At 40.4% G+C, this 27,142-nt stretch overlaps 1 protein-coding gene across 5 annotated transcripts in view; it reads left to right on the top strand.

The window, feature by feature from the left end:
- Window positions 1-27,142, top strand: part of CFAP206 (cilia and flagella associated protein 206) — a 1,515,781-nt gene that overhangs the window by 461,887 nt on the left and 1,026,752 nt on the right. For all 5 annotated transcript variants that reach the window (XM_044069254.1, XM_044069237.1, XM_044069228.1 and 2 more), the window contains one exon: window positions 12,944-13,034. In XM_044069254.1, coding sequence (XP_043925189.1) covers window positions 12,944-13,034 — 91 coding nt within the window. The remainder of the gene's footprint in view (window positions 1-12,943; window positions 13,035-27,142) is intronic.

Raw genomic sequence — 27,142 nt, 5'->3', positions numbered from 1 at the left:
TTTGGACCAGTTGGGTGTGGGTGCAACTATCACTGTAATAGCATCTACTATTTGCTGTCTGACTGCTTTGAACAGATTATCTTCTTGTGCATCATGTTTTGGAATCAGAGTAGGGACATTAGCATGGTCCCAAATCTGTTTCATCAGATCAGCCGGTATGGCATACTGAAGAACTACCCTGACTTTTTCTATTGTAGGATTTTGTAAGCAAATATGTCCCACCAGCACACGCTAGAACTTAGCTGGATTAGTACGAATAGGCGGTAGCGATTTTGTAATGGCATGAAAATCAACCGCCGACCACGCCCTAAGTACTACAATGGTCGGTGGTTCCTGTGCACTTCTAGCATGGGCTGGGTTAGGTACCTCCCTCAAAGGTAACAATCTGTCGTCATCTGATGACTCCAATTCTAAATCTGGATTAAATTTATCTGGCCCAAAATATCCATCCCCACTGTCAATTACAGTGGGTAACTGGCCAAAATGCCTTAGTCGGTGTAAATGTCGCTTCCCTTTTCCTTTATAATAGGGTTTAGCTTTAAAATACATGACAGCTTTTGCTTCTTTATGAGTCTTACTATGAGTTCTTGGTCCCTTTTTTCTGTTGCTCGTTTCTGGATCAGATTCACTAGACTGACTGTCCGCAGCTTGTTTTCTCTCTCTAAGGGTGGAATCTTTAGTGGTGGAATCTGGCTGTTGTGTTTCAGCTCCTTTGTGAGCGAGGGGGGGCTGATACTGCGGGAGTGCAATCAGTGGTGCAGTCGGTGGTGGGGGAAGCCAGGCATTATCGTCTTCTGACGATTCAGTTATCTGCAATTTAGCTAATTCCTTTACAGGATAAAGCCCCTTAAAGGGTGGGTCTTTCAAGTATTTACTGTTTACTACATCTAAATTACTAGCAGTTTGTTGTAATTCCCTCAATTGCGCTTTTAATTTCTGCTGATTATCTTTCAGACTGCTAATAACTGAATCCTTTTCTCTTTTTTGCCTCTGTCATCCAATCATTAAATGCTGCCCAGCACAACTGTGGTATTCTTCTCCCTTTTTTCCTTAACTTTCCTTGGAGATTAAGTAAAATATTTTTATTAAAACTACCATTTTCTGTTAGGGCGAATTTACCATCACCCTCAGTGAAGGTGACCTACTGACTTATAAACATACAACTGGCGCGGGACACACGAAAATACATATAACCAGCTGGTGTACCTCTTTCTCGTTCTTTTATGGTTCCCACACTCGCTCCCATTTTCACACAATAAGCTATACTGTATTTTACAGATGTAGCTGTGATGTTTTGTAAACATCGTTTTCCCCACTCTCGTATCTCCTTTCACTCTTATGTCGCCAGTTTTTCGTTTTAACCCACTCTCATACTGCACAATCAGTTACAGAAAAGAAATACATGCCACTTACCTCAAAACAACTGAATGAGAGGAATTATTACATTTCTATAAAATTATCGATACCAAATTTTAAAGCAGGCAAGTACAGGAAATGAAAGAAACACTGCCAGAACAGAAAATTCTGTCATGGCCCCTTTTACTTGCAATATTTCGTTCAATCCCCAACTGCCGCAGCTGTTGTCAATTCAGATCCGAGTAAACGGCACCAATTGTTGCATTTAACATTTTTCCTTAAATGAAGACAAGACACTTCTTCCTCTCTTTCAGTGGTATTTATTACATACATGTGGGAGCCTCATGGAAAGTACCAGGGAGACTCCCCGAACAAAGGAATGCATAAGCTTATATGCTGGTGATACTGCTGACAGTACAAAAATATAAACTAGACCAATTAAATTAGTACAAAAGACAACTAACCAATCAGTGGTTTACCCATAGGCTTAAAGCAGTACACATTACTACATCTCTAGGCAGAGAAAGAAAATCGGATACATTTCCAAATAAGGCACATTTCCTGTTTTCAGCACTTTTCCACTATTCACAGTTTACTCAGAATTCACAGTACAAAGTCCATCTCAATGCATACAGATTGTCACATACTCAATTTCCTTAAGCACATACTTTGGCCACTCATATTCTACAAAACATACATCTTTTTTAAAAGTAATAATGTTATTATATATTGTTGATATTTTGGGAGTATACTTGCTGGATTCCAACAACTTTTTAAATGATCTATCTTTTTTGTATACAATACTGGGTCTATTCTTGACTTTTCCCAAAACACCACTGTCTGTTTTAAATAAATTCCAATTTTTGAATATAATACCCACCAAAGCTTTACTATCCAAACCGTAAGTAGTAACAAACAATTTCTTGTTTTCTAAGGGCAATATAGACCCCTTCGGAATGATCTGCATTTTAGTGTTACTATTCCTTGTGGACAGTAGTGGAACATAACTACTGTATTTCTTTTGTTCCACACTTCTTTGATTTCTGACACAATTTTTTGAGATACCCTCTTTTCAAAAACATTTCACTTACAATGTTACATTCATTAGTGAAGGTATCTATATCAGATACCATTCTGGCAAGCCATAGCAATTGACCTTTCACCACAGCTTTTTTTTGGTGGATAGGGTGCCATCTTGAGAAATGTAGATAAGTATTTGAAAAAGTTGATTTTCTATGAATATTTGACATGTATTTTCTTTCTCAAATATTTTTAGTTAATTCCATATCTAAATATACAATCTTATAAGTACTAAATGTGTGAGTAAATTTCAGAAAGGACACTGTGTTGTTAATAAATCAACAAATTCATCTAATTTTTCCATTGTATCTTTCCACACAATAAGCATATCATCTAAAAATTGAGTATAATATTCCCACAAATATTTAAAAGCACTGTGAAACAAGTGATTACTCTCCCAGTTAGTCATTACTGGATTAGCAAAAGATGGAGCGCTAGCTAGCTGCAGCCATAGCTACCCTGGTGACTTGTTTAAAAATTGATCCTCAAAATAAATTAAGTTGTTTTTTAACACAATTTCCATCAAGGTGGAAGCAACGTTCTCCTTCTGCACATCTAAGTCACCAAGTGCAATTAAGTTGTTCCTCAAACCACAATAAACCAGTGTCATGAGGAGTTACAGAGTAAAGGTTCTGAATGTCAGTTATAAAAAAAATACAATCTTCCATATATCCTAAAGCACTAATGTTCTTTAAGAATTCCCATGAGTTCTTGCAAATATGTTTTAATTTTAACAAACTATTCTTTAATAAATTATCCAGAAATTTGGCTATAAAAATGTTTTGGACCTCATATCATCTACTATAGGTCTTAAAGGTAGATTATTTACACACTTCTGTAACTTTGGGATACCAAATACATTAGCTACTACAGGTTGATTATTATACTTGAACTCAGATGCACTGATATTTATTTGACCTTCCATTAGCATGTTATTCAAAGCACAATGTATTTTAGAATAACCAACGTTAACTTCATTTTTTGAAACTTCCATATAGGCATTGTCCATCAATACCATATTCATTCTATTACTATAGCCTAAACTTCTCATAATTACCAGTCTACCCCTTTGTCTGGCTTCATAACCCTTACAGATTTGTCTAAAAATCAATTCATTTAACAATTCAACTTCATACTGTGACATGTCTACAAACGTAATAGTTTTTTCTTGCTCCAAAATATTCCTAAAATTCACTCACACATTTTTTTTCGAATGTCTGGACATAATGATTTAAAGGAAGTTTAAAATGGGTCAATGTTATATATTCGATCTGTCAAAATGTCGAATACCATATGTTCAAGACCATATGGTCGATATTTGAAAGTTCAAATATATAATAAAAAAAAAACATACCTTAATACTGCGGGCTGTGATGCCTACCCCCCCTACTTAAATATACCAACTCTGAGACTGCACTTTAGTGCAGAAGAGGGAAATTCTCCCATTCTGCACCATACGGCACCGTTAAAGTCACCCTTCGAAGACTTGAAATGTCGATCATATGGTCTCGACCATATGATGATCAACATTTCAAGCGTTCGTTTATTTGACATAGACCCTTTAAAACAACTGGGTCTTTGTATACTATTAGAAACATGTTCATCCCTTCCATTGAACCCAAATTCCAAATTTAATTTCCATGTAAAAAGTCTATGGTCAATCAAACTGTCTGCAAGGGTTGCCCTTTTAGTAGGAACAAATGACAACCCTTTAGATAATACCTCTGCATGTTGTATATTAATGTCCTTCTCAGAAAAATTATACAAGGTAGAGTCATTAGCTATATTTTTAAGGATCTGGGACTCTCCCTCTAACACACATTTCACCGAAACATAAATGGACGAGCTCAAATTCACGAAAGTGCATTTTATCAAAAATGCACTTTCACCAGAAGGTAAGAAAGCAAACCCTGCATAAACGTAAGTAGTCTTTTATTTTTTAATATTTTTTTTTTTTTTTTTTTTTTTTGCGAAAGTGCATTTTCAATAAATGCACTTTCGCGAAAGTGTGTTCTGTGGTTTACATGTCGGTGAAACGTGTTCGATGGAGAGTCCTAGATCCATTTTTAATGAGTTAAAATACCTTGTTCATCGCCTATATTATTCACCCATTCATGGTTTAATTCTTCCATCCTTTCCATTTCTGAACAAATTGTTTTAGTTTGGCCCCTTGTTGATTGTACATCTCCTCATGGGAAAATGGCCTGTTATAATTCAAATTGTCTGTTCTGTATCCTCTCTGATATCATAGGGCTAGTCTGTCTCATGGGGTATTTGTCACTTCTGCTGATGTTAGTGCATCAGCTACCTCCATTAGTGAATAATGATGGATCTGTCCATGGTTTCCTTGGCTAATGGGTGGAGCTGGATACACATTGCCATTATGATTATTTATACAGTCTCTATGAAACTTTTCAGCTTTCCTTTGTAAAATGTTGTCACAAACCCTTTCAAGGCATCTATCTTCACTGAAAGTTTTTTCTGTTTGCATATCATTATGTTTGACCATGAAACACATAAGGTCACAGCCCGTTTTGTAAAAAGATTGCACCAAGTCTTTGTGGAAGTCAGAACCTTTAATTACCCCATTCATATACTTCCATATTCTTAGACCTTTTGGTACTTGCATTGCTTCAATGTTTTTCAATTATATTACATTTAACAAAACGGGCTAGTTGAGGTGTGAGAAAATGGGCTAGTTCAGGTGGGACAAAACCTCTTTTGTTACTGTTGCTGTTGTTGATTGTTACGCCAATTATCAGTTGCTGTTTTTGATTGTTACGGCATTATTGATTGGTGGCTCAGAATAAATCTACCTTATTTTGATGGGTTAGTGAAATCCTGAAGATTTACCTCACTGTGGATGCTTATGTACTTCTTTCCAAAAAAGTGTGCAGTCTATCAGCAGCCAGAGTGAGTGAGAAAGAGGGGAGTTAGAGCTTTGGCAAGCTGGCTGAGTGCGGTGTCCTTGATAGTACACTGCCCACAGACTACTACAGCAGTGAAGAAATTTGAGCATCCACTGTTATGGGTAAGTAGGACTTAGATAACTGTACTTTTTTGCATAGGGCCTGAGCATCTCAGTCTTGACTGTTCAATTTGTGAAGAGTTTAATCCATAATCTCTCACAGAATAGAAAAGCAAATTGATAATTAAGGGTCTTTTCCCAGGTGAGACAGTCAACAATTCAGAAAGGGAGAAAGATAAAGATAGAAATTGAGAAAAGAAATCAAAGATGCATGCAGCAGAATACCAGGGGCATCCATCTTCACCTAGGATGAAAGGATACTTTGTTGTTGGTACCAAGGCAGAAGTCTCCTCCTTTAGAGACCATAGTAATTAAAGACAAGTCTCCTACTAATCTCCTCCTAAGCTGAGAAGTAGACACTCTTCAGAAAGAGAATTGTCTTGTTTTAAAGAATGCAGCCTCCTTCTGCTTCATTCTCTTATTCATTTAGGAGCACATCGGAAGCAGATTGGGAAGCTTTGATTCAGGCCTTCTTGAACATGCTGAAGGAAATGGGCATCTCTCCATCCCCCTCTTTTCCTAGTGTAGATCAAATTGATTCCCTCTTCACCTTTTCTAGTTCCTTCCCCAATTCCTTCCCCAGTGCCAGCTCCTACACTGGTGGTTTTAAAACCAGCTACCTGCCTGATTCCTGTCTTATTGGCTCTGCCCAGCATCAGTGCTGACAGTCCCACATCCAATTTATTCAACTTAAGCCCCTTCAGTGTCAAGTGGGTCTCAGACCCAAACTCTTGATGTTGATTCCTTGGCACTGTTTATGGGTACAAGTCATTTGGAGCAATTCTTGGTGTTGCGGTTTTCGGCATTCAAGCTGGTGATTATGATCTCTTACTTAGGACTGCCCAGATCCTCTGCTTCAGCAGTGTCCTCTGCTTCAGCTTTGAGAGGAAAGGAGTCAGTGCCAAGGAGTTGTCCCTCAATGAAGACAGATTCTGGATTCACATTTTACGTGATTGAGAGGATGATACCTCTTCTCCCTCAAGATTTTCAACAGGAACTTCTTCAGTGCCAGTTCCAACCCAAAGTGCTCATCCATCATCCAGCCCATTCATCAATGTTCTTATGAACAAAACAGGGCAGTAACCTTTGGAGATTTGTAACAGGTGCATTCTGACTCTTTTTTGGACTTCAGTCAGTCCCAGCTGGAGATTACTAAGAACAGAACATGTAAAAAGAATCACATAGACTCCCATTTGGATTCCATTACCTCAGACACTGACTTGGATGAGACAGAGGGTTCGACTAATTCCCTCTAGAAGTCATCACATTTGGCAAAGTCATAGAACTGATTAAAAAGAGGGGATCCTGCCCATCTAATTTGTCCTGTCAGGATGAGGAGGTTCTCTTTGAGGCTTATGGCTCTGCCTCTTCTGCCTATTGGCATACATCTCAACTGTCTGGATTTTCACAAAATGTCCAGATGTTTGCCTGCTATTTTGGTCTGTTCTTCATACAATTTGCAATTTTCTGGCAAATCACTGAGGATTGATTTCACAAAATAATAGACATTTTAGTTTCAGGCTTCATATCCTTCAGAAAATGCATGTTAAGGAAAAACCTGTTCTTCTAGCAACTTTCTAAGTTTATAAGAGCGTTATTTAAAATCTGTCCCTATTTTGAGCCTTTGTCTTCCCATTATTTTTATCTCTGTCTAGTTTCCTTAGCTAAGAGGTTAAGATGTATGCATATTGGGCAGTCCCTCCTGCAGACCATCTTATAGATTGGGTCATCAGGAGGCCATGGCATTAACCTGAGACTGCAGGAACTTTATCATACTGACCTGAAAAAGTTTTGTGTCCTTTTAAGGATAGACAGTTCTGGTCTAGAGATCCTCTGGTGGACTCAGTGGTTGTTGTGTTTGCCACTAAGAAAGACCTCACAGATTAGTTCTGCACTGCTATCCTCCTAACAAGGAGACCTGGGCAAATCAAAAGGATGGGAAAGCTCGTTTATGTTTTGCATACTTTGGGACAACCAGTGTCTTAGAAATTTTTCAAACAGCTACAGACAACTCTGAACAACACGAGTAACATAGCAAACCTCTCAATGCGCCTCTTTCACAAAACAGCTGATGGAGCAGCTAAGGTGGCAGGACTGGCATATCATTATAATGCCATGCCATGGCTCCATCTTAGTGACCTTATGGACAGTTTTGAGGCATCCTTTACCAATACCCCTTTTGATGGGTCCTAGGTTTCTGGACTATCAGTTAAAAAGAATTTGACGATTCATGAGCAAGACAGTAAGATGCTGTCTGCTGTGAGAGTTAAATTTGGGAACCCTCACAGATCATTCAGCAGGAATCAGAAGGGTTCCAAATCTCTTTGTTTCATTAAATCACAGCACCAGCCTTATGGTTCCCACTCTGATGAGGAGGCTGTGGCTGCAGACCACATAGTTGAAGAGGTCTGCAAAACAAGTGATGCAGAGTTCCCTTATCATGATGACAGAGTCAGTATTCCTGAAGGCCTGCCTGATTGTCCCTCTGTGGAAGAATTCAGGGGCAATTATCTCAGTACCTACCTGCATGGATGACCATCACTCAGGACCATTGAGTGAGCGATATCTCCAGAGGCTGTACTATACCATTTTGCCAAAGACCACCTCTTTAGAAGTAGCCATTGCCTGACATTCCACTCTGGCAGTTGCAAGCGGCTTTACAGGAAGTATCCTCCCTCCTTCAAAAAAGAACCAACTAGGAGGTCCCACCAGACTAGAGAGGGTCAGGAATTTACTCAGGATTTATTCAAGTATCAAATAGGAACAAGGACCTCAGGCCAGTTCTGGATCTCTGCAGCCTAAATTATTTTGTAAAAAAGACCCAGTTCAGAATGATAATGGTGTCAATGATTTTGCTCTGTCTTAAGGTAAAAAACTGGATGTGCTCCATAGATGTTCTGGATGCCTACCTCCTCATAAAGATTACAAAGTAGTCCATGTGATTTTTGAGCTTTTGAGTAGGAGCCAGTCAGTATAAGTTCAGAGCCTTGCACTTTGGTTTCACCACAGCGCCCTAGGTTTTTACCAAGTGCATGGTAGTAGTTGCAGCCCACCTCCAGCTGAAAGGGATCTGAGTGTTCCCATACCAAGAAGTTTGTCTCCTAGCTGCAACCACCAGAGTCCTTACTGAAAACCAGAGATTACTTTTTACAGCTCTGCCTATCCTTAGATATCTCCATAAACTACCAAAAATCTCAGATACAGCCCTCTCAGAAAATCAATTTTGTTGGATTTTATCACAGAACAACCTCCTGTCAAGTGTTTTAGCATCAGAGAGACATCTCAGCCTTCTACACATTTTCAGTGGAAGATGGTCCAAGGAACTTGGAATCAGTGAGGTCAATCTTCACATTGATAAAGTAGAGATGAGGGTATTCCTCCTCTTGCTGCAGGAATTCTATGATCTTTTGCTCTCAGGAGTGATAGCCAAACAGTTGGTCAATATATTGGTAGTATGGTACATCAACAAACAGAGGAATAAGAGCTAATCTCCTAAAGAAAGAGGACATGAGGGTATGGCAAATGTCATTGGATTGTCACCTTCTATTAATAGTGCACATTCCAAGGAAGTACAGCTGGTTAGTAGAACGTCTGAGCAGGTCCATTCTAATGCCTCATAAGTGGCTCCTCAGTCCTTGAATAGTCAATTGATTTTCAGTCACTGAGAACAACCTTGCTGCAGTATATTTGCCACTCTCTACAACACCAGGTGCAGAAACTACTTTGCCCTAGTTCCTGCAGAGGTTTATTCACTCAGGGATGATCTAGTCTTCCAGTAGCTCCCCAGACTGGCTTATGCATTTCCACCATTTTCCCCTAATACCCAAGTTTCTCCTGAAGGCATCTACTTGCAACTCACAAGTGATTATCATTGTTCCATATTGGACCAAACAGATTTGGTTTCCCCTGATTAGGCCTCATTTGAAAAAACCTCCTTAACTTCTGAATCTGCAACTGTACCCTCTCTCAGACCCATTCAGTCATCCTCACATGGACCATTCCAACCTCAAGTTAACCACAATGTTTCTGTAATTCCTGTAATTACCAGACATTCACCACCTTTAGTGAATGTAATCCAATTTTGCGAGTTTCTTGGAAGCAGTCTACTCAAAATGTTTGAGTAAATGGATGCATTTTTCCATCTGGGCTACCAATCAAGGAACTGTCTCTGTCTCTGTTGCAGATGCTTTGCATTTCTTCTCTGTACTCTTTAATGCAGGCTCCAGCTACTCTATGATCAAAGTGTAGATGGCAGATATTTTTAATTACCACCCCGGACACCAAAACATTTCTTTAACTTCTCATGAGCTATGCAAGGACTATTTTAAAGGGTTGCTCCTGCGTTCACCTCCCATTAAAGACCCTACTTTTCCCTGTACTCTAACAAAGTCTCCTTTTCAATCATCTTCAGTGAGGAACTAAAAGTCTTGCCATGAAAGACTCTTTTTCTGATGGCCATCAAGTCAGCTAGATTAATTTCAGAACAACTATCCTTGTCTGTTAAGGCTCCTTATTTGGTCTTTCACAAGGAAGGAGTCACCTTAAGAACTATCCCTTCCTTTATCCTGAAGATAGCTTCAAAAGTAACATTAACAAAATTATTAATCTTCTAGTATTGTTTCCAAGCTGTTCAGACAAGGGTGACTATCTACTACACACACTAGATATCCAGAGATAACTCAGATTCTACTTCCACAGGACCAAAACCTTCAGAAAGAATAATATAAATGGGTCTATGTTTGATTGAAGAGCACATTCATCGAACAGCCATTCATCGTAAACATACCCTTGAAAGTTTGTTGAAAGGCCATATGATTGTAAATCTTATCGATCATAGAGTTGGCCAACATAAACAAAACAACATGTAGTACGTACTAATCAGAATGGTAGGGATAAGGAACTCTGCCTTTCCCCCACTGTAGTGCGATCTTGGAGATGGTATATATATAATTAGCGGAGGGGGGGGATTTGGGTTGCAGCCCCCCCATATAAGGAGGGTCCAGTGTTTACCGAATCCTTCTTATGTGGGGGGCTGTGTCCCCACACACCCCACTAATTATATATACCAAATCTTAAAGCGCACTACAGTGGGGAAAGGGCAGATTTCCTTATCCCTACCATACCTATTAGTATGTACTACATGCCGCTTTATGTTGGCCAACTATGATCATTCAATGATATGATTTATGATCATATGGCTTTTTGACAAACTTTCAATGCTATGTTTACGTTGAATGGCCATTTGATCAGTAAACATAGACCCAATGTAAATGTATAAATGCATTGTAGAATTACCTAATAATATGGTATGGACATATTAGCCACAATTAATGTAATATGTGGAATGCATTTAGTGTGCAAAATTGAAAAAAAAAAATAACCTTGTTATAGCAAGTTTCACATGTATGTATGAACCTTGATATTAGCAAGGCTTGAGCTGTCACACAGGTGGCAGCCACTGTAGAACTCCATCAACAACCTGCAGTCAGTTTTGAAAGTTGTATCAATTTGTGCTGCAACACAAACAACAAATTTGTGTTAGACCAAATTGTCAGACAGATGTTAAAGCTGTGATTGCTAAGAGAGGCAGTTTGTGAGGCCGTGCAAACTCTGACAGCTTTTCAAGATGATAAATGCTTTGCACACCTACATGTTTATTAACTTTCAATGTAATGGGGCAGCTAAAGCATCCCATATCTTACAAAGAATTTTGATCAAGACTGTCATCATAACCAAGTTTTTAATCTGTTCTCTAAATGAATTCAAGAAAGTCTCTTGCATTGCTCATGAGGTGACTAACTTGAACCATTTCATTAGTACATGAGCAACTTGGTTTTGATCAGCAGCACAGTCATAATCCTCTATGTTATTTTCTGCAGCATCTTGTATTATTTCTTATAAAATATGTATTCTAGTGAAATTAGCTTAAATTAGCTTATAGTGTTCAGTACAAATGTGACCCTAACACGTTTCATTTTCTGATCTTTTACTGATTGATTTGTTGCTGTGATATCTATCTTTGTATCTAGAGGAGTGTCAGAGTTAAAATGACCATCTGTGTTATGTATAGCTTGTTGTGACTTTTGGCTTTTCCCGATTAGGGGTCATCACAGCGGAACTCTGGTCCGCTAATGATTGGCAGTAGATTTTTACGTGCCGAATTGCCAGCCCTGACGCGCAACCTTCAACGAAGGTACGCCCATTCACGCATGTCTCCACACAGAAAACGCTCTAGCTGAGAATCGAACAGGACAATGTCATACTGTGAGGCGACAACGCTACCGCAGCACTACCAAAGAAAAAAAGTCATGGTCCAAATCAAAAACAGCAACTACCAGGAAGACAGGAGCTCTCTGATTCAACTAAACAAAAAAACTATGATCCAGTAACGTCCAACAAGGCATATTACAAGGTCAGGATAGCCTCCTAAGCCAAGGAAAAGCCCTTGTACAGCTATGCTATGAACGCTAAAGGTAATACTCAGCAGTGTGCAGAACTATTGGTAAATGGCACCACCTTCATTAACAGTGACATAATAAATCTACCGACTAAATAAGTTTAGCTCTAACTTCACCCCCATCCCAGGTGAAGTCTCATAGAAGGTTATTAGGCTAATGGTCCCACGGCCTTTACAAGCCTAGCCGCTTAACAAAACACATGTACCCTAATTAACTATAGTTAGACAGTAGTTGCTAGCAGAACAACTCTATGGTCAGCACCAACTACCCCTGTCCATGAGGGGACATTCACCACAGTGGTGGCACCAATGATCACCCATCCAACTGCCAAGGTACCACTTAAATAGGATCACTGAAAAGATCTGCTTCATATAGATTCATAGATCAATTACTCCATGTGAGAATCAAACCCTGTACTTTGTGTCTGTAAGGTAAACACTTTATTCCCAGTTGCCTCAAACAGTGCCACTTGAGGCACTTTTCAACTACAGCCTCAAAACAGGTTACATTGTGTTACGTATAGCTTAACACACAATAATAGCAACAGCAAACATTGACTGTTAAACTAAAAGTCCCCTTTGTTGGTATACTACACTGAGGCAAATAAATAGCATGGTTGCACACCTTGACACCTGTAAAATGCCTGTCATGTATTTTGATACGTTTTTTTGTTTCTGAGGTTCAATGGTATTTTTCTTTGATCTCGCAAAGCAATGGAATGACATCCTCTGCAAAATACAGCAAAGGCTTGCTACCCTTTCTGTGGTATAACAAAAAGGTTTAGAAAGCCAGTAACAAAAAAAAATAAAGTTTTACTGTGAATAAATACTTGCTTCTCTCTGTGTCTGCTCTGTAGTCTCATTATAATGAGTTATTTTTGTCAGTTTTAAAAGGATGAATCTCTTGAAGGATACACACTGTTTTTTTTAATGTACCTTGTGCAATTACATTGTATGTTTCATGCAGTTCTAAAGATGTCTGTTGAAATGTGAAAACACTGATCTTTTTGGTTTTGATTTAGCTTTGTGTTGATCGCCTTCTTGATGTGAAAAGTCCATCGCTAGACACCATCAAGATGCAGGTTTACTTTGACATGAATTACACAAGTAGAGGTAAATGATTTGTTTATTATATAGTTATATATGCCATATTTGTGTAATTGTTACACAGTATGCTATAATACAGTATGAAATGTAGCATATTCTGGAGATAATACAGTCTGTTTCGGGTCTATATCACATAGTCGAAGTATGACAACTTCAAACGTTATATGGTCATACTTTGAATGAAAAAAAAGAAAAGAAATAACTTACCTGACACTTGTAAGCAGGGGGGGCAAGCCCCCCCCTGCACTCCCCCACACCCCCGCTCTTTAAACATACCAACTCCGAGACCACGCTACAATGCAGTAAAGGGAAAATGTACTTACAACCCTTTATTTTGTTTTCCCTTGATTTTTTTTTTTTTTTTTTTTTACACAGTCGAAGTTTTGTAAGTTCGAACTTTGACTATGTGATATAGACCCCTCTGTTTCTTCTAAGCAAACCATTAGCTGGTTTATTTTATCACTTTGTACTGAGAACCTTATTTATTTACATTTGTTTACTTGGATAATTAAAGTGGACTATTGCCCTTATAGTGGAGGCTCAGGAAAATAAACTCAACTACACAAATACAAAGCAAAAACTCTAATCAAACATACATGTCTGTAGCAAGGAAGATTTTTGACTGGGAGGAGCTATGCTGGAGGTGAACCAGTTATTTTATCTCTTTTATAATATTCAGTACTTCAAATACAATTGGTTTAGATTTTGATTTCCATTTTCTAGTAATTTTTTTTTTTTTTTTGTGGCAGCCATTAGAATTAAATTTAAGAAGGCCTTACTATATATAGGTAATTCAGGTCCTGTGACCCAGCTCAAAAAAAATTTCCTTAGTTACAGCCATTTGCTTCCCTAATATTTCTAACAGAATACTTTATAGGGAATTCTTTAAACCTGCCAACTCATTACACTCCCAAAAATCATGTTCCCAGCTGCCTCTTGCTTCCCCATCACACCCTCAACATTGAGGAAAAATTCTTTAATGTCTACATAGGGTATAAAAATATCTATGCAAACACTTCCAAACAATATCATAAACCTTATTTTGTTGTATACTTGGGAGCCATACATATGTCATCCCATTGTTCCCTTGTAAATTGCTTTTCCAGTCCCTCTTCCTAGTCCTCTCTAACCTCCTCTGATTGATTCCTTTATTGATCATGCAATATTTTATATGTCGTACTAATAATCCCCTTTTTAACAGCAGTTTTTATTCTAGATTTGACTAAAAAAATCCATCAGAGTAGGTCTTACACTTAGGACTCCCCTGTCCCTTTCTCTCTTCCTATAATCTGATAACAGTCCCTGATAGAGAAGGCAATCTCTGGCTTGCAGTCCAAACTTCTTCTTGGTCTCATCCCACTCTGTTGTCTTTCCCACACTAGTTATTTCCTCCAATTGCCTTGGATCCTTTCTTGTTTTCTCCAGTAAATTCTAGTCCCGTTTTGCATATTTCAGTACCCCAACTTACAGTTATCCCTATTGGCAAACTCTTTCTCCATTCATGTGTTGGCTTAGTTCTTAGAATACTTTCTGTAAGTTTATGAATATAATATTTTTTATGGTAGTTATTATTCTACTTAAGGATCTTCTTCTAAAATATCAATCGTTCCTTATTTCTTGAATTCCCCCTGTGTCATCATCATCCCTTTCCACTTTGAATTATAACTTTTTGCTTGCATTCTGCATATGAGCCTTAACTATGTTGCTCTAAAATATCCCTTCAAATCAGGTAATCCTAAACCACGTTGCGCTATTATCCCACTTAACTCTTGCCCTCTTTCCCTCCTAGATAAACTTCTTCAAGTCTTTATTAATTATTGGCCACAACCTTTCCTCTGGTTGATATAAGTATGCCTGACCTGTATATAAAATTAAAGGGACTAAAACATTTTCACTGTTTGTATCTTACAACACATATCTGTAAACCTGAACTGCATACGAGAAGCCTTTTTATCCCCATACTCCTAAGTACTTCATCTTATCATGTCCCCAAAAATATGGGAATTGCTGAACCAGTTCATGAGTGGGTACATGATTTATGGCTATAGTCTTTAATCTGTTGTTGTTCTTTTCATTCTTCTGTAACTGATGGGTCTCGGATCTGACCTCGGATCCAGCTCAGACACATTTACTATTCTCTTGGATCCAACTTTCAAGCTCCTCCTTTTACCTGTAATGCAATGGTTACTGCATCCATTTCTACTACAAGCACCATGGAAAACCAACCTCTCAGGGGGTCAGAACACATTCCACTAGGGCTACATCTACCTCCACAGCATTTCTCAGGGGAGTCCCTACCAGGGATATACTGGAAGCTGCTACCTGGAGTTCTGTGAACACCTTCACCAAGTATTGCCACCTGTCTATCTTTTCCAAATCCAAGGCAGGATTTGCTATAGCAGTCTTGCAAAGCCTACTAGCCAGCCCCAACTCTTCTTGACTGCCTCCGCCCTTCCTCAGCTTTGGGAATCAACCCAAGTGTGACGATTGCAACAGTGAAACTCTCCTCTGTATGGCTATTCCTACTGGTATTAGTATTTACTTTTTACTGATGGTGTTTTCCCCACCATATCCTAGCTCCCTATTTGGGGGCTCCTGACATTTTGGGCAAGAAAAACTGATGTAATGGCGTCGGCTGCCTGTTTTTATACCCCTGACAACCTGACATCATGAAAGAAGCAACAGCATCCAATGCAGAAATACGAAGTCTCTGGTATTCGGGCTGACTGAGGGCTACCTGCAGGCAGATAACCCAAGTGTGATGATTGCAACAGAGAATACACTCGAACATCTACATTTATGGTATGTGTACACAACTGTACTTTCTTCCTTTGGTACGCTCAGTACTATTGTTCATACTTCTGTTATTTCTTTCCCCTACACTTTAGAAGGTAGTTTTTTACCTACCATTGTTGGTAGTTTTTCCAAAAATAAAATGTCTGTGCTGTCCTTTTCCTTTGGATGTGATTATGGCTGACAAACCTACCTGGGATGAGAAATGCACTTCCGTGAGCGCAACATCCCTAATTCTGATGCCCACAGGGGAGTGAGTTTCTTGTCTGTGTTGCCCCTTTAAATACCGACTGCGTTATATGTGTTGGATTTAATTCTAGGGCCCTTAGTGACTGATGCAACAAACTGGTCCTAAAGGGCTTGTTACCTCCCTCTTCTTCCCCTTCTTCTGTATCAGGCGTTCAAACCTTAAGGCATCTTCAGAGGCAAGAGATTCTAGGAAGCAGTCTCCAAACAAGTCTCCCAAGTTGGCTTCTACTTCGAAGCCTCCTGCTACACTTCAGAAGAAATCAGATTTGACACCCTTAGATCCAAAGCAAAATAGTCAGATCTGACACCCTGTGATCTGACACTTAACACAATCTAAGGTTCCTAGGACCTGGTCCCCAGGGTGCTATTTAGAGCCTGCCTCTCCTCGTCTTCACTGTCCTTTCCTACAAAAGACCCCGAGGAGAGAGTCTCAGCCCCAGTCCATTACTTCCTCCATCAAGTCCTCCAGGAGCCTTTCTGAAGATGAAGTCTAGGTTGAATTGGAAGATCTTCAGAGCTCAGATTCAGATGGAGGTAATTTTGGCTCCATCTTCTACTGGATCCGTGAGCCTCCATTCTGTTATCTACTCTGTGATTTCTCATTCCTTCTCTGTCTGTCGATTTTGGAACCTTTGGATTTGAGAACCCAAAGGGTGTTGGCATCAGATCCGAAGACAGCTAGCTCTTCCACTCCAACTGCATTCCTGACTTGTCTGGCATCATTTCCCTTGGACCATGATGAGTCTTGGAGGCATTGATGCCAGGTCTGGTGGGCTTGGTCCAACTTTGAGATTGTCAGAGCTGTTCCTGCCCCTTGGAGCTTCGACACTGGACAGCTTGGGTCTGACTCCCCCTTTGAGCCAGGGTTAGGTCATGGAAGCATCTGGAGCTTCAGTGCAGGTGTGGAAAGCTACTGCTTCTCCTGGTCCTTCTGCCTTCAAGTGATGGAGAGGGTCTTCTCTCATCCAAGAGACATGGCTACTTTTTCTTCTTCATATCCTACAGCCCTGCCACCATCGGGTCTGAGCTGTGATCATGACAGGCCTATCACTCAGGGACAACCAGCCCTGTTAAGCATCCTGACAGTCCCCCTTGAGGAGTTTCCCCTCTCTTCAGACACCTCTCCAGACCATCCCCCTGAGGAGGTCCCTGTAAGAGAATGTGCTAGACTCCTCCTAGGAGTCTCTCACAGAGGACACTGAGTTTGATGAAGGGAGGGGTTCCCAAGGTCTCCAGCTGATGATGTCTCCTTGGGAGACATCTTAGAAATCCTCAGACAGAAAGATGGATGGTTCTCCAATACCTCTTCCCAGGAGGAGTCAGTGTTCCTGAAAACTTTTGGGTCTGGCCCATCTACAGCTTGGGTGACTAACTCAGCTGATGGGTTTGGAGACCTAGTTTCTCACCAAGAGTGGAAGGGACTGGATATTGTAGAATCCATCCCCCATCATCCTGATAAGTTTTTTGCCTCTCCTAAGGACAAGCTCCACTAGAGCAGAGGGGTCCCCATCAATGCCATGACCTGGTCATGGCAGCATCCAGAAAGAAAGAACTAGCTGAGCAGAGCTCCTCTGTCCATCCTCCTAACAGAAAGTCTGGGCATTGGACAGATTCTGAAAGTGCATTTATGGCTCAACTACCTTTGCCTTATGGTCACTGAATTATCTGGCACATTTCACTAGGCTACAAAGGGATTTGAGCAAAGAGCTTTCCAAATCCCTTTCTGAGTTCACATTTGCAGAGGACCTCAAGAAGTTTTCTTCCCAGCTGGCCACACTTCTATCCTTATGCTTCCATGAGGTTAATTTCCCGTGCAGCTGAGCATATCTCACTGATGGCGGGTTTAGGCATAGCCATTAGAAGACATGTCTGGATGTACTTGTGTGACTTTGTGGAGCCCTTAAAATATTCCTTTATCAATGTTCATTTGATGGATCATCCTTGTTTGGCCCCTCTGTCGAGGAATCACTTTCCCATAGTGAATAGGATGGAAAGACCTTGTCTGCCATAGGGATCCGTTTCTCTGCCCCTCAGAGATCCTTTTCCAGGAGTCAGTGTGGAGGTGGGAAATTGGTTCTGTAAGTCCTAAGGTACTTTCCAAGAATCACAAGGGGATATCTTTTCCAGGGGCAGGGGGGGGGTGTAATAGAAGACACCATCCCTGTCACAGAGGATGCCCGCAAAATCAAGTTTTCCAAGACTCCTTCTGGGGTAAACCCTTGCAGCATTTCTGAAAGGTTGCTTGGCTGTTCATCTCTGGATGCAGTCTGGGGGCGCTTGACTCTGCACCTAGATGCTTGGGCATTAATCACAAAACATACTTGGGTGTGGAAAATCATATCCAGAGGTTACTTAATACCATTTTCACAAATTCCTGTGAACAAAAGGAAAAGACTCTCTGATGTTCCACCCAGTCAGAGGGAGTCAGCAGCTCTTGAAGTTCAAAAGCTGCTAGACAAAGAGTAATCCAGGAGGTCCCACCACACCAGAGATGATTCAGAATCTACTCAATATTATTTTTAGTGCCAAAGAAAACAGGGGACTTGAGACCAATTCAGAACTTCAGCAATCTGAATCTGTTTGTAAAGAAGTCAGAGTTCTGAATGGTCAAGATTCAGTCCATTCTGCCATTTCTGTGCAATGACGATTGGATGTGCCTCATCTTCAGGATGCATACTATCCTAGCAAAATGAATAGACGATCCCAAAGATTTTTGCACTTTCAGCTGTGAGACAGTTGCTATCAGTTCAGAGCCCTGCCATTTGGTCTCACCCAGGGTGTTCACCAAATGTATGGCAGTGGTAGCAGCTCATTTGAGACTGCTAGAATTCTGAGTGTTTCCCTACCTAGATAACAGATTCCTCAATGCCCCATCTAGGCATCTCAGCAGGTTCTTTTTTTCGTGATCCTCCCTCTGAACAAGTCATTAAGAGATAATCTAGTCCACATTTGTCCCTCCGGTCTCCCTTATGCTTATCCCCCCCAATACCTCTAATTCCCAAATTCTTACAGAAGGTACTTTGGCTGAAAAGCACAGTTATTTCTAGTGCCCCATTTTGGCCTTGTTAAGTTCCCTTTCCTTTGGTCTTACCTTCGCTATCCACCCTGGAAACTGGACCTCAGTCCAGACCTTCTTTCTCATCCCACAGGGATAGACCATCTGAACATTTCAGGCCTCAAGTTTACTGCATGGCTTCTCCAATTCCACTGATGGTTAGACAGCCCAGATTTTCCTCCCCAGGGTGACAAATATTGCTATTATCTCAGAAGGTCTTTACCAGGAAAATCTAAAAAATGAAATGGAAGAGATTCTCTGTTTGGGCTGTACAAAGGGCATTAGACCCATTCACTGCCCCCATTTCTACTGTTCTGGAGTTTTTAACATCTATTTTTCAAGAATGGGCTAGTTTCTGTACTGTTAAAGTGCAATTGGCAGCAATATCTAATTTTCATTCAGAGGAAAATGCTTCCTCTTTAGCTTCATCACAACTCTGCAAGGCCTTCCTAAAAAGTACCTTTTTGCTTTACCTCCAGTGAAGGATCCTACACCATCCTGAGATTTAAAAATGGTGCTTCAAGCTTTAACACAGAGTCCTTTTGAATCATTGCCTCAGTCTTGCTTAAAATTTTTATCCTAGAAAACAGCTTTTTTGTAGATATTATATCTGCTAGATCAGTATACGAGCTCCAGGCTCTCTCTTCCAAATCCATATTTTTGATCTTCCACAAAAGCAGAGTTACCTTATGAACCAGTCCATCCTCCTTGCCTAAAATATCCCCAGAAGAGAATATTAACCAAACCATTAATTTGCCTGTTTTTCACTTTGCCAATAAAGGTGGATACATGCTTCATCTCTTGGATGTACGTAGACAGCTTCATTTTTATCTACATAGAAAACAAGATTTCAGAAAGTCAGATAAATTATTTGTCTCATTCTCCACTAACAAATTGGGCAAACCAGTTTTTGAAGTTAACTTAGCCAGGTGAATTATACACTGCATATCCTTTGTTTACAGTTAGCAAGGTTTGTCCTTGTTCAGACCTTCTAAAGCACACTCCACCAAAGCAACAGCTATATCATCAGCATTCTAGTCCAGAACTACTAGCAAATAACAAAGGGGAAAGAGGACACCCCATGCCTGGTTTCTCTGTTAAACACCACTTAATCAGTGGAGAACCCTCACACTTTAATTCTTGCCTCAATTCTTATATATAAATGGGTCTACTTTCATTCATTGAATTTACACTTCAACAAATCCTTATTATATCAAAGCACTAAATCGCAGATATTTTTCTCAGGGAAAGAACCACTTGGTCACCAGAGTGAACTTTGCCATTTTCCCCTCTGTAGTGCAATTTCAGAGTTGGTATATTTAGTTAGGGGTGTGTGGGGGGGTGCAGCCCTCACATGGGAAGAGTGGGGGGTGAAACCCCCACTTTAATTGGTTTAATTTGCATCCGTTTTTTTTTTTTTTTTTTTGTCCTAGTGGCCAAGTTGTTTGTTTCCCTGAAAAAAATATTAGCAATTCGTTGTTTCAATATAATAAGGATTTGTTGAAGTCATCTTGCATTTTAGTGGTTCGGGTAAATGTAAATTTTATGAATGAAAGTAAACCAATATATATATATATATATATATATATATATATATGTATGTATACATAGATTACATATAAATATACAGTGTGTGTAGATATACAGTGTGTGTGTGTGTGTGTGTGTGTGTGTGTATATATATATATATATATATATATATATATATATATATATATATATATATATACACACACATATAAACATATAATAAATATAGATAGATGTTCCTAATTAACCTTACTATTGCATCAAGGAATATAAATGCTTCCATTGCCCTACTTGTAAAATCCCATCTTACTCTGTTGAATGTTTTCTCTGCATGAAGCCCCACAAGCAACAGCAGCATTTTCTTACATTCTGCTTCCCTCTGGATCTTTATTGTTCTATTAATGTTATCAAATGTTTACCTCACTTACAGAAATTTCTTCAGAAAATATAGCTAGGCAGTGGGATAAAATGAATGCATTTTAAAAATTGGGTAGAAATAAAAGAAAAAGAAATATGGCTAAGAAGTAATAGGAATTATTTATAGGGACTGACAAAGGTTAAGATATTGCAGAATATGGTGAATCTCACAGAACATGATGAGGTGCAACTGCAGAATGCTAAAGAGAAAATAAGGAACTACCTAGATAATATGGATGACGTTAGAAAGATTGCTGTTAAGCAATGTTTTTTGATAATAACTGCAGAGCACAAAAGCTTTTAGCACGATGGCTCAGACAGCAGTAAGTAGAAAGAGTTGTTGCCAAGATTAGGGAGCCTATAACAAAGAAAATAACCTAAGATCCTGCAGACATACTAGAACTATTTTAGAAATGTTTTGAAAATCTGTATAAATCAGTGAAATGTAGAAATCAAGAAAAAGTACAAATGGAAATATTCATGGAAGAATTAAGTATGCCAACGTTAGAGGTAGATGAGGCTCAGTTATTAACAGTTAGGACTGGAGAAAATGAGATAAAAATGATGATGCATAACCAGTCTACAGGAAAGTCTCCAGGAATAGATGATATTCCTGTGGAAGTTTGTAAGCTAGGAGGGAAGAAAGTAATAAAGATCTGTAAGGTTTTGTTTAACAGCATTTTAATAGTAGGAGAAGCACCAACATCCTTGAAGAAAGCTGTGGTAGCTGTAATACCTAAAGATGGTAAAGACTCATCAGTTCTAGCTTCATATATACTGATTCTGATTCCAAATCTTGATTATAAAGTGTTTATGTTTACAATGGCTAAAAGAATGGCAAAGATGATGGCAAAATTAATAGATATGGATCAAAGTGTTTTGCGGAAGGGAGGCAAACATTTGACTACATTAACAGAACAATGATGATTCAGAGGGAAGCAGAATGTAAGAAAATACCATTGTTGTTTGTGGGTCTTGATGCAGAGAAAGCATTTGACAGAGTAAGCTGGGATTGTATGTGTAGGGCAATTGAAGCATTTGCATTCCCTGACAAAATAATAACATTAACTAGGAGACTATATGAGGGCTCAGAGGTGAAAATTAGTGTGTTGGGTAGATGGGGTTACTCTCTGATAAGTTCTGTTTCAACAGAGGAGGCAGGCAGGACTGTCACCTTTCCCCTTTGTTCTGTGGGTTATATTTAGAACCATTGACAAAGAAAATAAGGGACTCAGGATTTCAAGTATATAATTAGTGTTGTAACCAAGAAAAGTTGGCTTTATTTGCAGATGGTATTATTTTATACCTGATAAAACCAGCAAAGGACAGTTACATGTTGTGAACATTCTGAGACAGTTTCAAGTCTTTCTGGGATACAAAATTAGTGCAGATAAAACAAAGGCAATAGCTGTAAACTATGTACCCACACACAAATTGGTCCAGCAATACCAGTGTATTGATATGGACATGATAAGATTAAGTACTTAGGAGTATGGATTAAAAAGGAATGTGAAGTTGTTCTATCTTGCTTTCATTCTCACTGATGGGTTCGGAGCCGATCCTCGGCTCCGACTCGGCCAAATGCTAAAGCTCGAGGTCTTCAAACACCTCTTGGCCTACTCCCTATCCCTTGATGCATTAGTGCTTCCCTCAGATCTCATTTGCCACTGCAGCAGATCGGGTTCGTCGAACAGCTCTGGCCAGTATTATCAAACTTTTGATATTTGTCTAAACTAAACATTTCATTCCTGTTTGTTGTTAGTTGTTAGATTACAGTTACCTACTTGAGACACTTGTCTCTCTTGTTAGTTAGTGTTTTTTCTCCTTTTCTTGAGGCCATTTATTTTTAGGCCCTTTTTTCTATAAGGGAACTAGAATAGTTAGTTAGATTATATAACTTACTCCCTATCCTTTACATGTAGCCCATTTTTTTATTAGGGCATTAATAATAATATATTTGCTATTATTGCTATTACTTGCAAATACTTTTTATTCAGCCCTGCGGTTTTTATTAGGGTTGTATAATAGTTGTCGAACAGTTTGGTGGGTTTCATAGTTATTATAGTTAGTCTTGGAGACCCTTCTTTATTAGGGTTATTTCTTATATAGATATTATCTGTGTGCTGTGTTTTATATATATATATATATATATATATATATATATATATATATATATACACACACACATAAATATATATTTTCTTTTATATCGAACTACAGTTTGTTCTGCCTTAGGTAATTTTCAGTGACAGAGCTATGTCTGAGAAAGTTAGGTCTGGGTTTAAAAAATGTCCGAAATGCGGACAGAAAATGTCAGTTACAGATGGTCATACAAATTGTGTTTATTGTTTAGGTGAGCTTCATCACCTACAGGAAAATTGTGCCATCTGTCACGCTTTTAGCTGATAGCAAGAGGTCTCATAAAATCTTCTTTTCAAGAAGCCGTAGACATGGACAAGCCTACTAAATCTCCAAAAACTGTGTCTACAAGCTCTTCATCGGAGTCGGAGCTGAGAAAGGGTTCATCGACTTCAAAAGCAACTAAATCTAGCAAGACTGCCACCTCGGTGCCTAAACGTATGGAGACGGAGGTAATTGTGGTCAGTAGGAGCCAGTCCCCAACCTTGGAGCCAGTATCTCCCTCTTTAAAATCACCTATTCTCCAGTCTGAGACATCATCTATTGCTTCCCGGTCCTTAAGACTGTCGGATAAGGATGTGGATTGAGTGGTACAGAGACTTCTACAGTCACAGGCACTCGCCAAAATTCTGTCGGGTCCGACCCTTAGGGCTTCGGAACTGACCCAGACTCAACCTGTTTCTTCAGTTCCTCCTCTGATTCGACCCAAAGTTTTGGAGCAGGAGTATTCGGAACTGATGATCGTGGAACCGTCTGAGCTAACACACATTGGGCTTTTAATTCCAACTACTCTGACCTCTTCGGTTCCCACCTTAGAGTCTAGGAGCTGACACTCACTGGTCGGGTCAGGAGAGGATAGTCGTACCAATCTTTTGGTGCCGACTTTACCTCTCGGGGCCTTGGTTCAGGTGAGCTCAGCACCTACCTCAGGCTCAGACTCCACGGTTTTCGTGCCGTGGAGACGGCTTGTTTCTATGGATCCAGGCTTCTCTTCAGACTGGGCTTTTGATGCCATATGGAGAGTGCTTTCCCCTGAGGCACCCACGTCATCAGTACCAGCAGTCTCCTCCCCTAAAGTTTTTGTGTCTGTGTCAGCTTCACTGATCCCTCAAAAGCATAGAGACCCTGAGTCTCAGGTCCCCCCATGAAGAGAACTTGCAAGAGGAACCATCTGGATTCCCCGCAGGAATCCATCACATCAGATACTGACTTAGATGAGTCAGAGGGGTCCCCATAGTCCCCCTCTAAAGATATCTCTTTTGGTGATATCTTAGAAATCCTAAAACAGAGGGGTGGCTTTAATCCCCTTAACCCTACTGATGATGAGTCAGTACTCTTGAAGGCTTTCAGGTTTCAACCCTCCACCTCTTGGGAGACTCCGCGTTTCAATGAGTTGATGGACTTCCTCTCTCGAAAGATGTGGGAGTCCCCAGATACCATAGAACCAGTCCCTCGGAGGCAGAATAAATTTATTACGCCACCTCAGGACAAGGCTTTCCTTACCAAAGGAGTAACCGTTGATGCTATGGCGGTGGCGGCAGCCACTAAGAAGGAGCTATTGGAGACCTCCACATCTGTTCATCCTCCTAATGGAGATTCTAGGCTCATGGACAGATACGGAAAGCACATGTTTAGTTCAGTGGCCTTTACTCTTCCATCCCTGAACTATCTCACACATTTCACCAGACTGCACAGAGATCTCATTAAGGAGTTAGGAAATACTCTTCAGGGTGCGGTAGCTGCGGGGGTCTCAGATAAGGTAACCTCCCAGCTTACTACCCTAAATTCCCTTATAAACTCTTCCATGCGTCTGATTTCATATGCAGCGGATGGAATAAGTTGGGCAGCGGCTACAGGAATTGCTGTTAGGAGACACTCCTGGATGTGCTTATGTTCCTTTGCGGAGCCCTACAAGTCATCCTTTGTAAACACCCCCTTTGATGGTTCATCACTTTTTGGACTGAAAGTGAAGGAAACGTTTACCAGGTGTAAGTAAGATGGAAAAACTCTTTCTGCCATAGGAGTCCATTTTTCCACTCCTACCAGACCTTATCTTAAAGGTTAGAAAAGTGGAAAAATGTGGTTCCGTAAAGCCCAAGGAGCTTTCTTTGACACACATGGTGAAACCCCCTCTAGAGGCAGAGGAGGGGTCAATAATGGAAGATGCCATCCACGTGGCAGAGGGGGCCTGCAGAACCAGGGTGACAGGGATCAGTTCTTTGGCAAGTCCTACCAGTGCTCCTGAAAGGAGGCCCCACCTGTCCATCTCTGGAGGCAATCAGGGGATGCTGATCTTTGTACCCAGACACCAGGCTGGCTAAAAATTACAAAAAGATTGATGGGTACAAAGCATAATATCCAGAGCATACACTATTCCCTTTACTACCACTCCAACCCCTGTGAAAAAAATCCCAGATGTTCCATCCAATCACAGAGAATTGGCAACCGTAGAGATTACAAGGTTGCTAGAAAAAAAAGAGTCATCCAACCAGTTCCAGCAGACCAGAGAGGATCCGGAAATTACTCAAGGTTCTTTTTAGTCTCAAAGAAAATAGGGGACTGGAGACCAATTTTGGATCTCAGCAGGTTGAACAAATCTGTCAAGAAAACAAAGTTTCGGGATGGTCACACTACAGTCTATACTTCCTTTTTTAGGAAAGGACAATTGGATGGGCTCAATAGATCTCCAGGATGCGTACTACCATATAAATATGGCCAGAACATCCAGGGATCATCTGCGCTTTCGACTGGAAGCCAGTCACTTTCAGTTTTGGGCTCTCCCCTTTGGTCTCACTACAGCCCCCAGAGTGTTCACCAAATGCATGGCAGTAGTCACGGCTCACCTGAGGCAGTTAGGATTCCAGGTGTTTCCATATTTAGATGTCTGGCTCCTCACCGCCACCACCAAGCATCAACTCATACACGCAAGGGAGACAACCTTAGATCTTTGCAGTCATTTGGGGATTACTATAAACTGGGACAAATCTGCTTTACAGCCATCCAGACATACTGTCTTTATCAGAGCAGATCTCAACACAGTTTCCATGATCATAAAACTTCCAGTGGAAAGAGTGGTGAGTCTTCGACAACAAATTCTGAATCTCATCCCCAAATAGAGAGCCCCAGTTTTAGTAGTGCTCAATTTACTAGGGACCCGGGCAGCAGCCATCATCCCCATTGCATTAGGCCGAATGCACATGTGGATACTGCAATGGCTGGTTTTCACACAATGGTCTTATCAGGAACTTCCAATGCCTCACCACATCATAATAACAAAGTCATGCAAGAAGGATCTTCATTGGTGGCTGACCTCTCCTCAAGTGACAATAGGACATCCCTTTGTTCTTCCAACCCCGGTTGCCACTGTAACCAAGGACGCCTCCCTGATAGGGGGGGGGGGGGGGGCATTTTCAAGGAAGGACAGCCCAAGGCACATGGGAGAATCATGAGGCTCATCTGCATATCACTGTCCTAGAGATGAGAGCGGTACTTCTAGCACTGCAGTCCTTTCAAAACTTTCTACCTCTAGGGACTATTGCATCACAGACGGACAATATGTCAGTGGTCTGGTACATAAACAAGGAGGAACCAGATCATACCCCTTATGTTGAGAGGCCTTGAGATTATGGCAGTGGGCAATTTCCACCTAGCACTTTCTGATAGCAATGCACATTCCGGGGATGTCCAATGTGATAGTGGACAAATTGAACAGAGCAATACTGTCTCCTCACGAGTGGTCCCTGAAAGAAGAAGTAGCGGAAAGGATATTCTGCAGATGGGGCCAGCCTTGCAGTGACCTCTTTGCAACCCCCACCAACACCAAATGCAGCAACTACTTTGCCCTGATCCCCAACTCGGGAGATGCCCCAAGGGATGCACTTGTACACAGTTGGCCCCCATGACTCCTGTATACTTTTCACCTGTTTCCTCT

This window comes from Protopterus annectens, chromosome 1.part0 (assembly GCF_019279795.1).
Source record: "Protopterus annectens isolate FY-2018-M chromosome 1.part0, PAN1.0, whole genome shotgun sequence".
NCBI classification, from domain to species: domain Eukaryota; kingdom Metazoa; phylum Chordata; order Ceratodontiformes; family Protopteridae; genus Protopterus; species Protopterus annectens.
The sequence above is the reverse complement of the archived record's forward strand: the minus strand, read 5'-3'. Positions and strand labels throughout refer to the sequence as shown.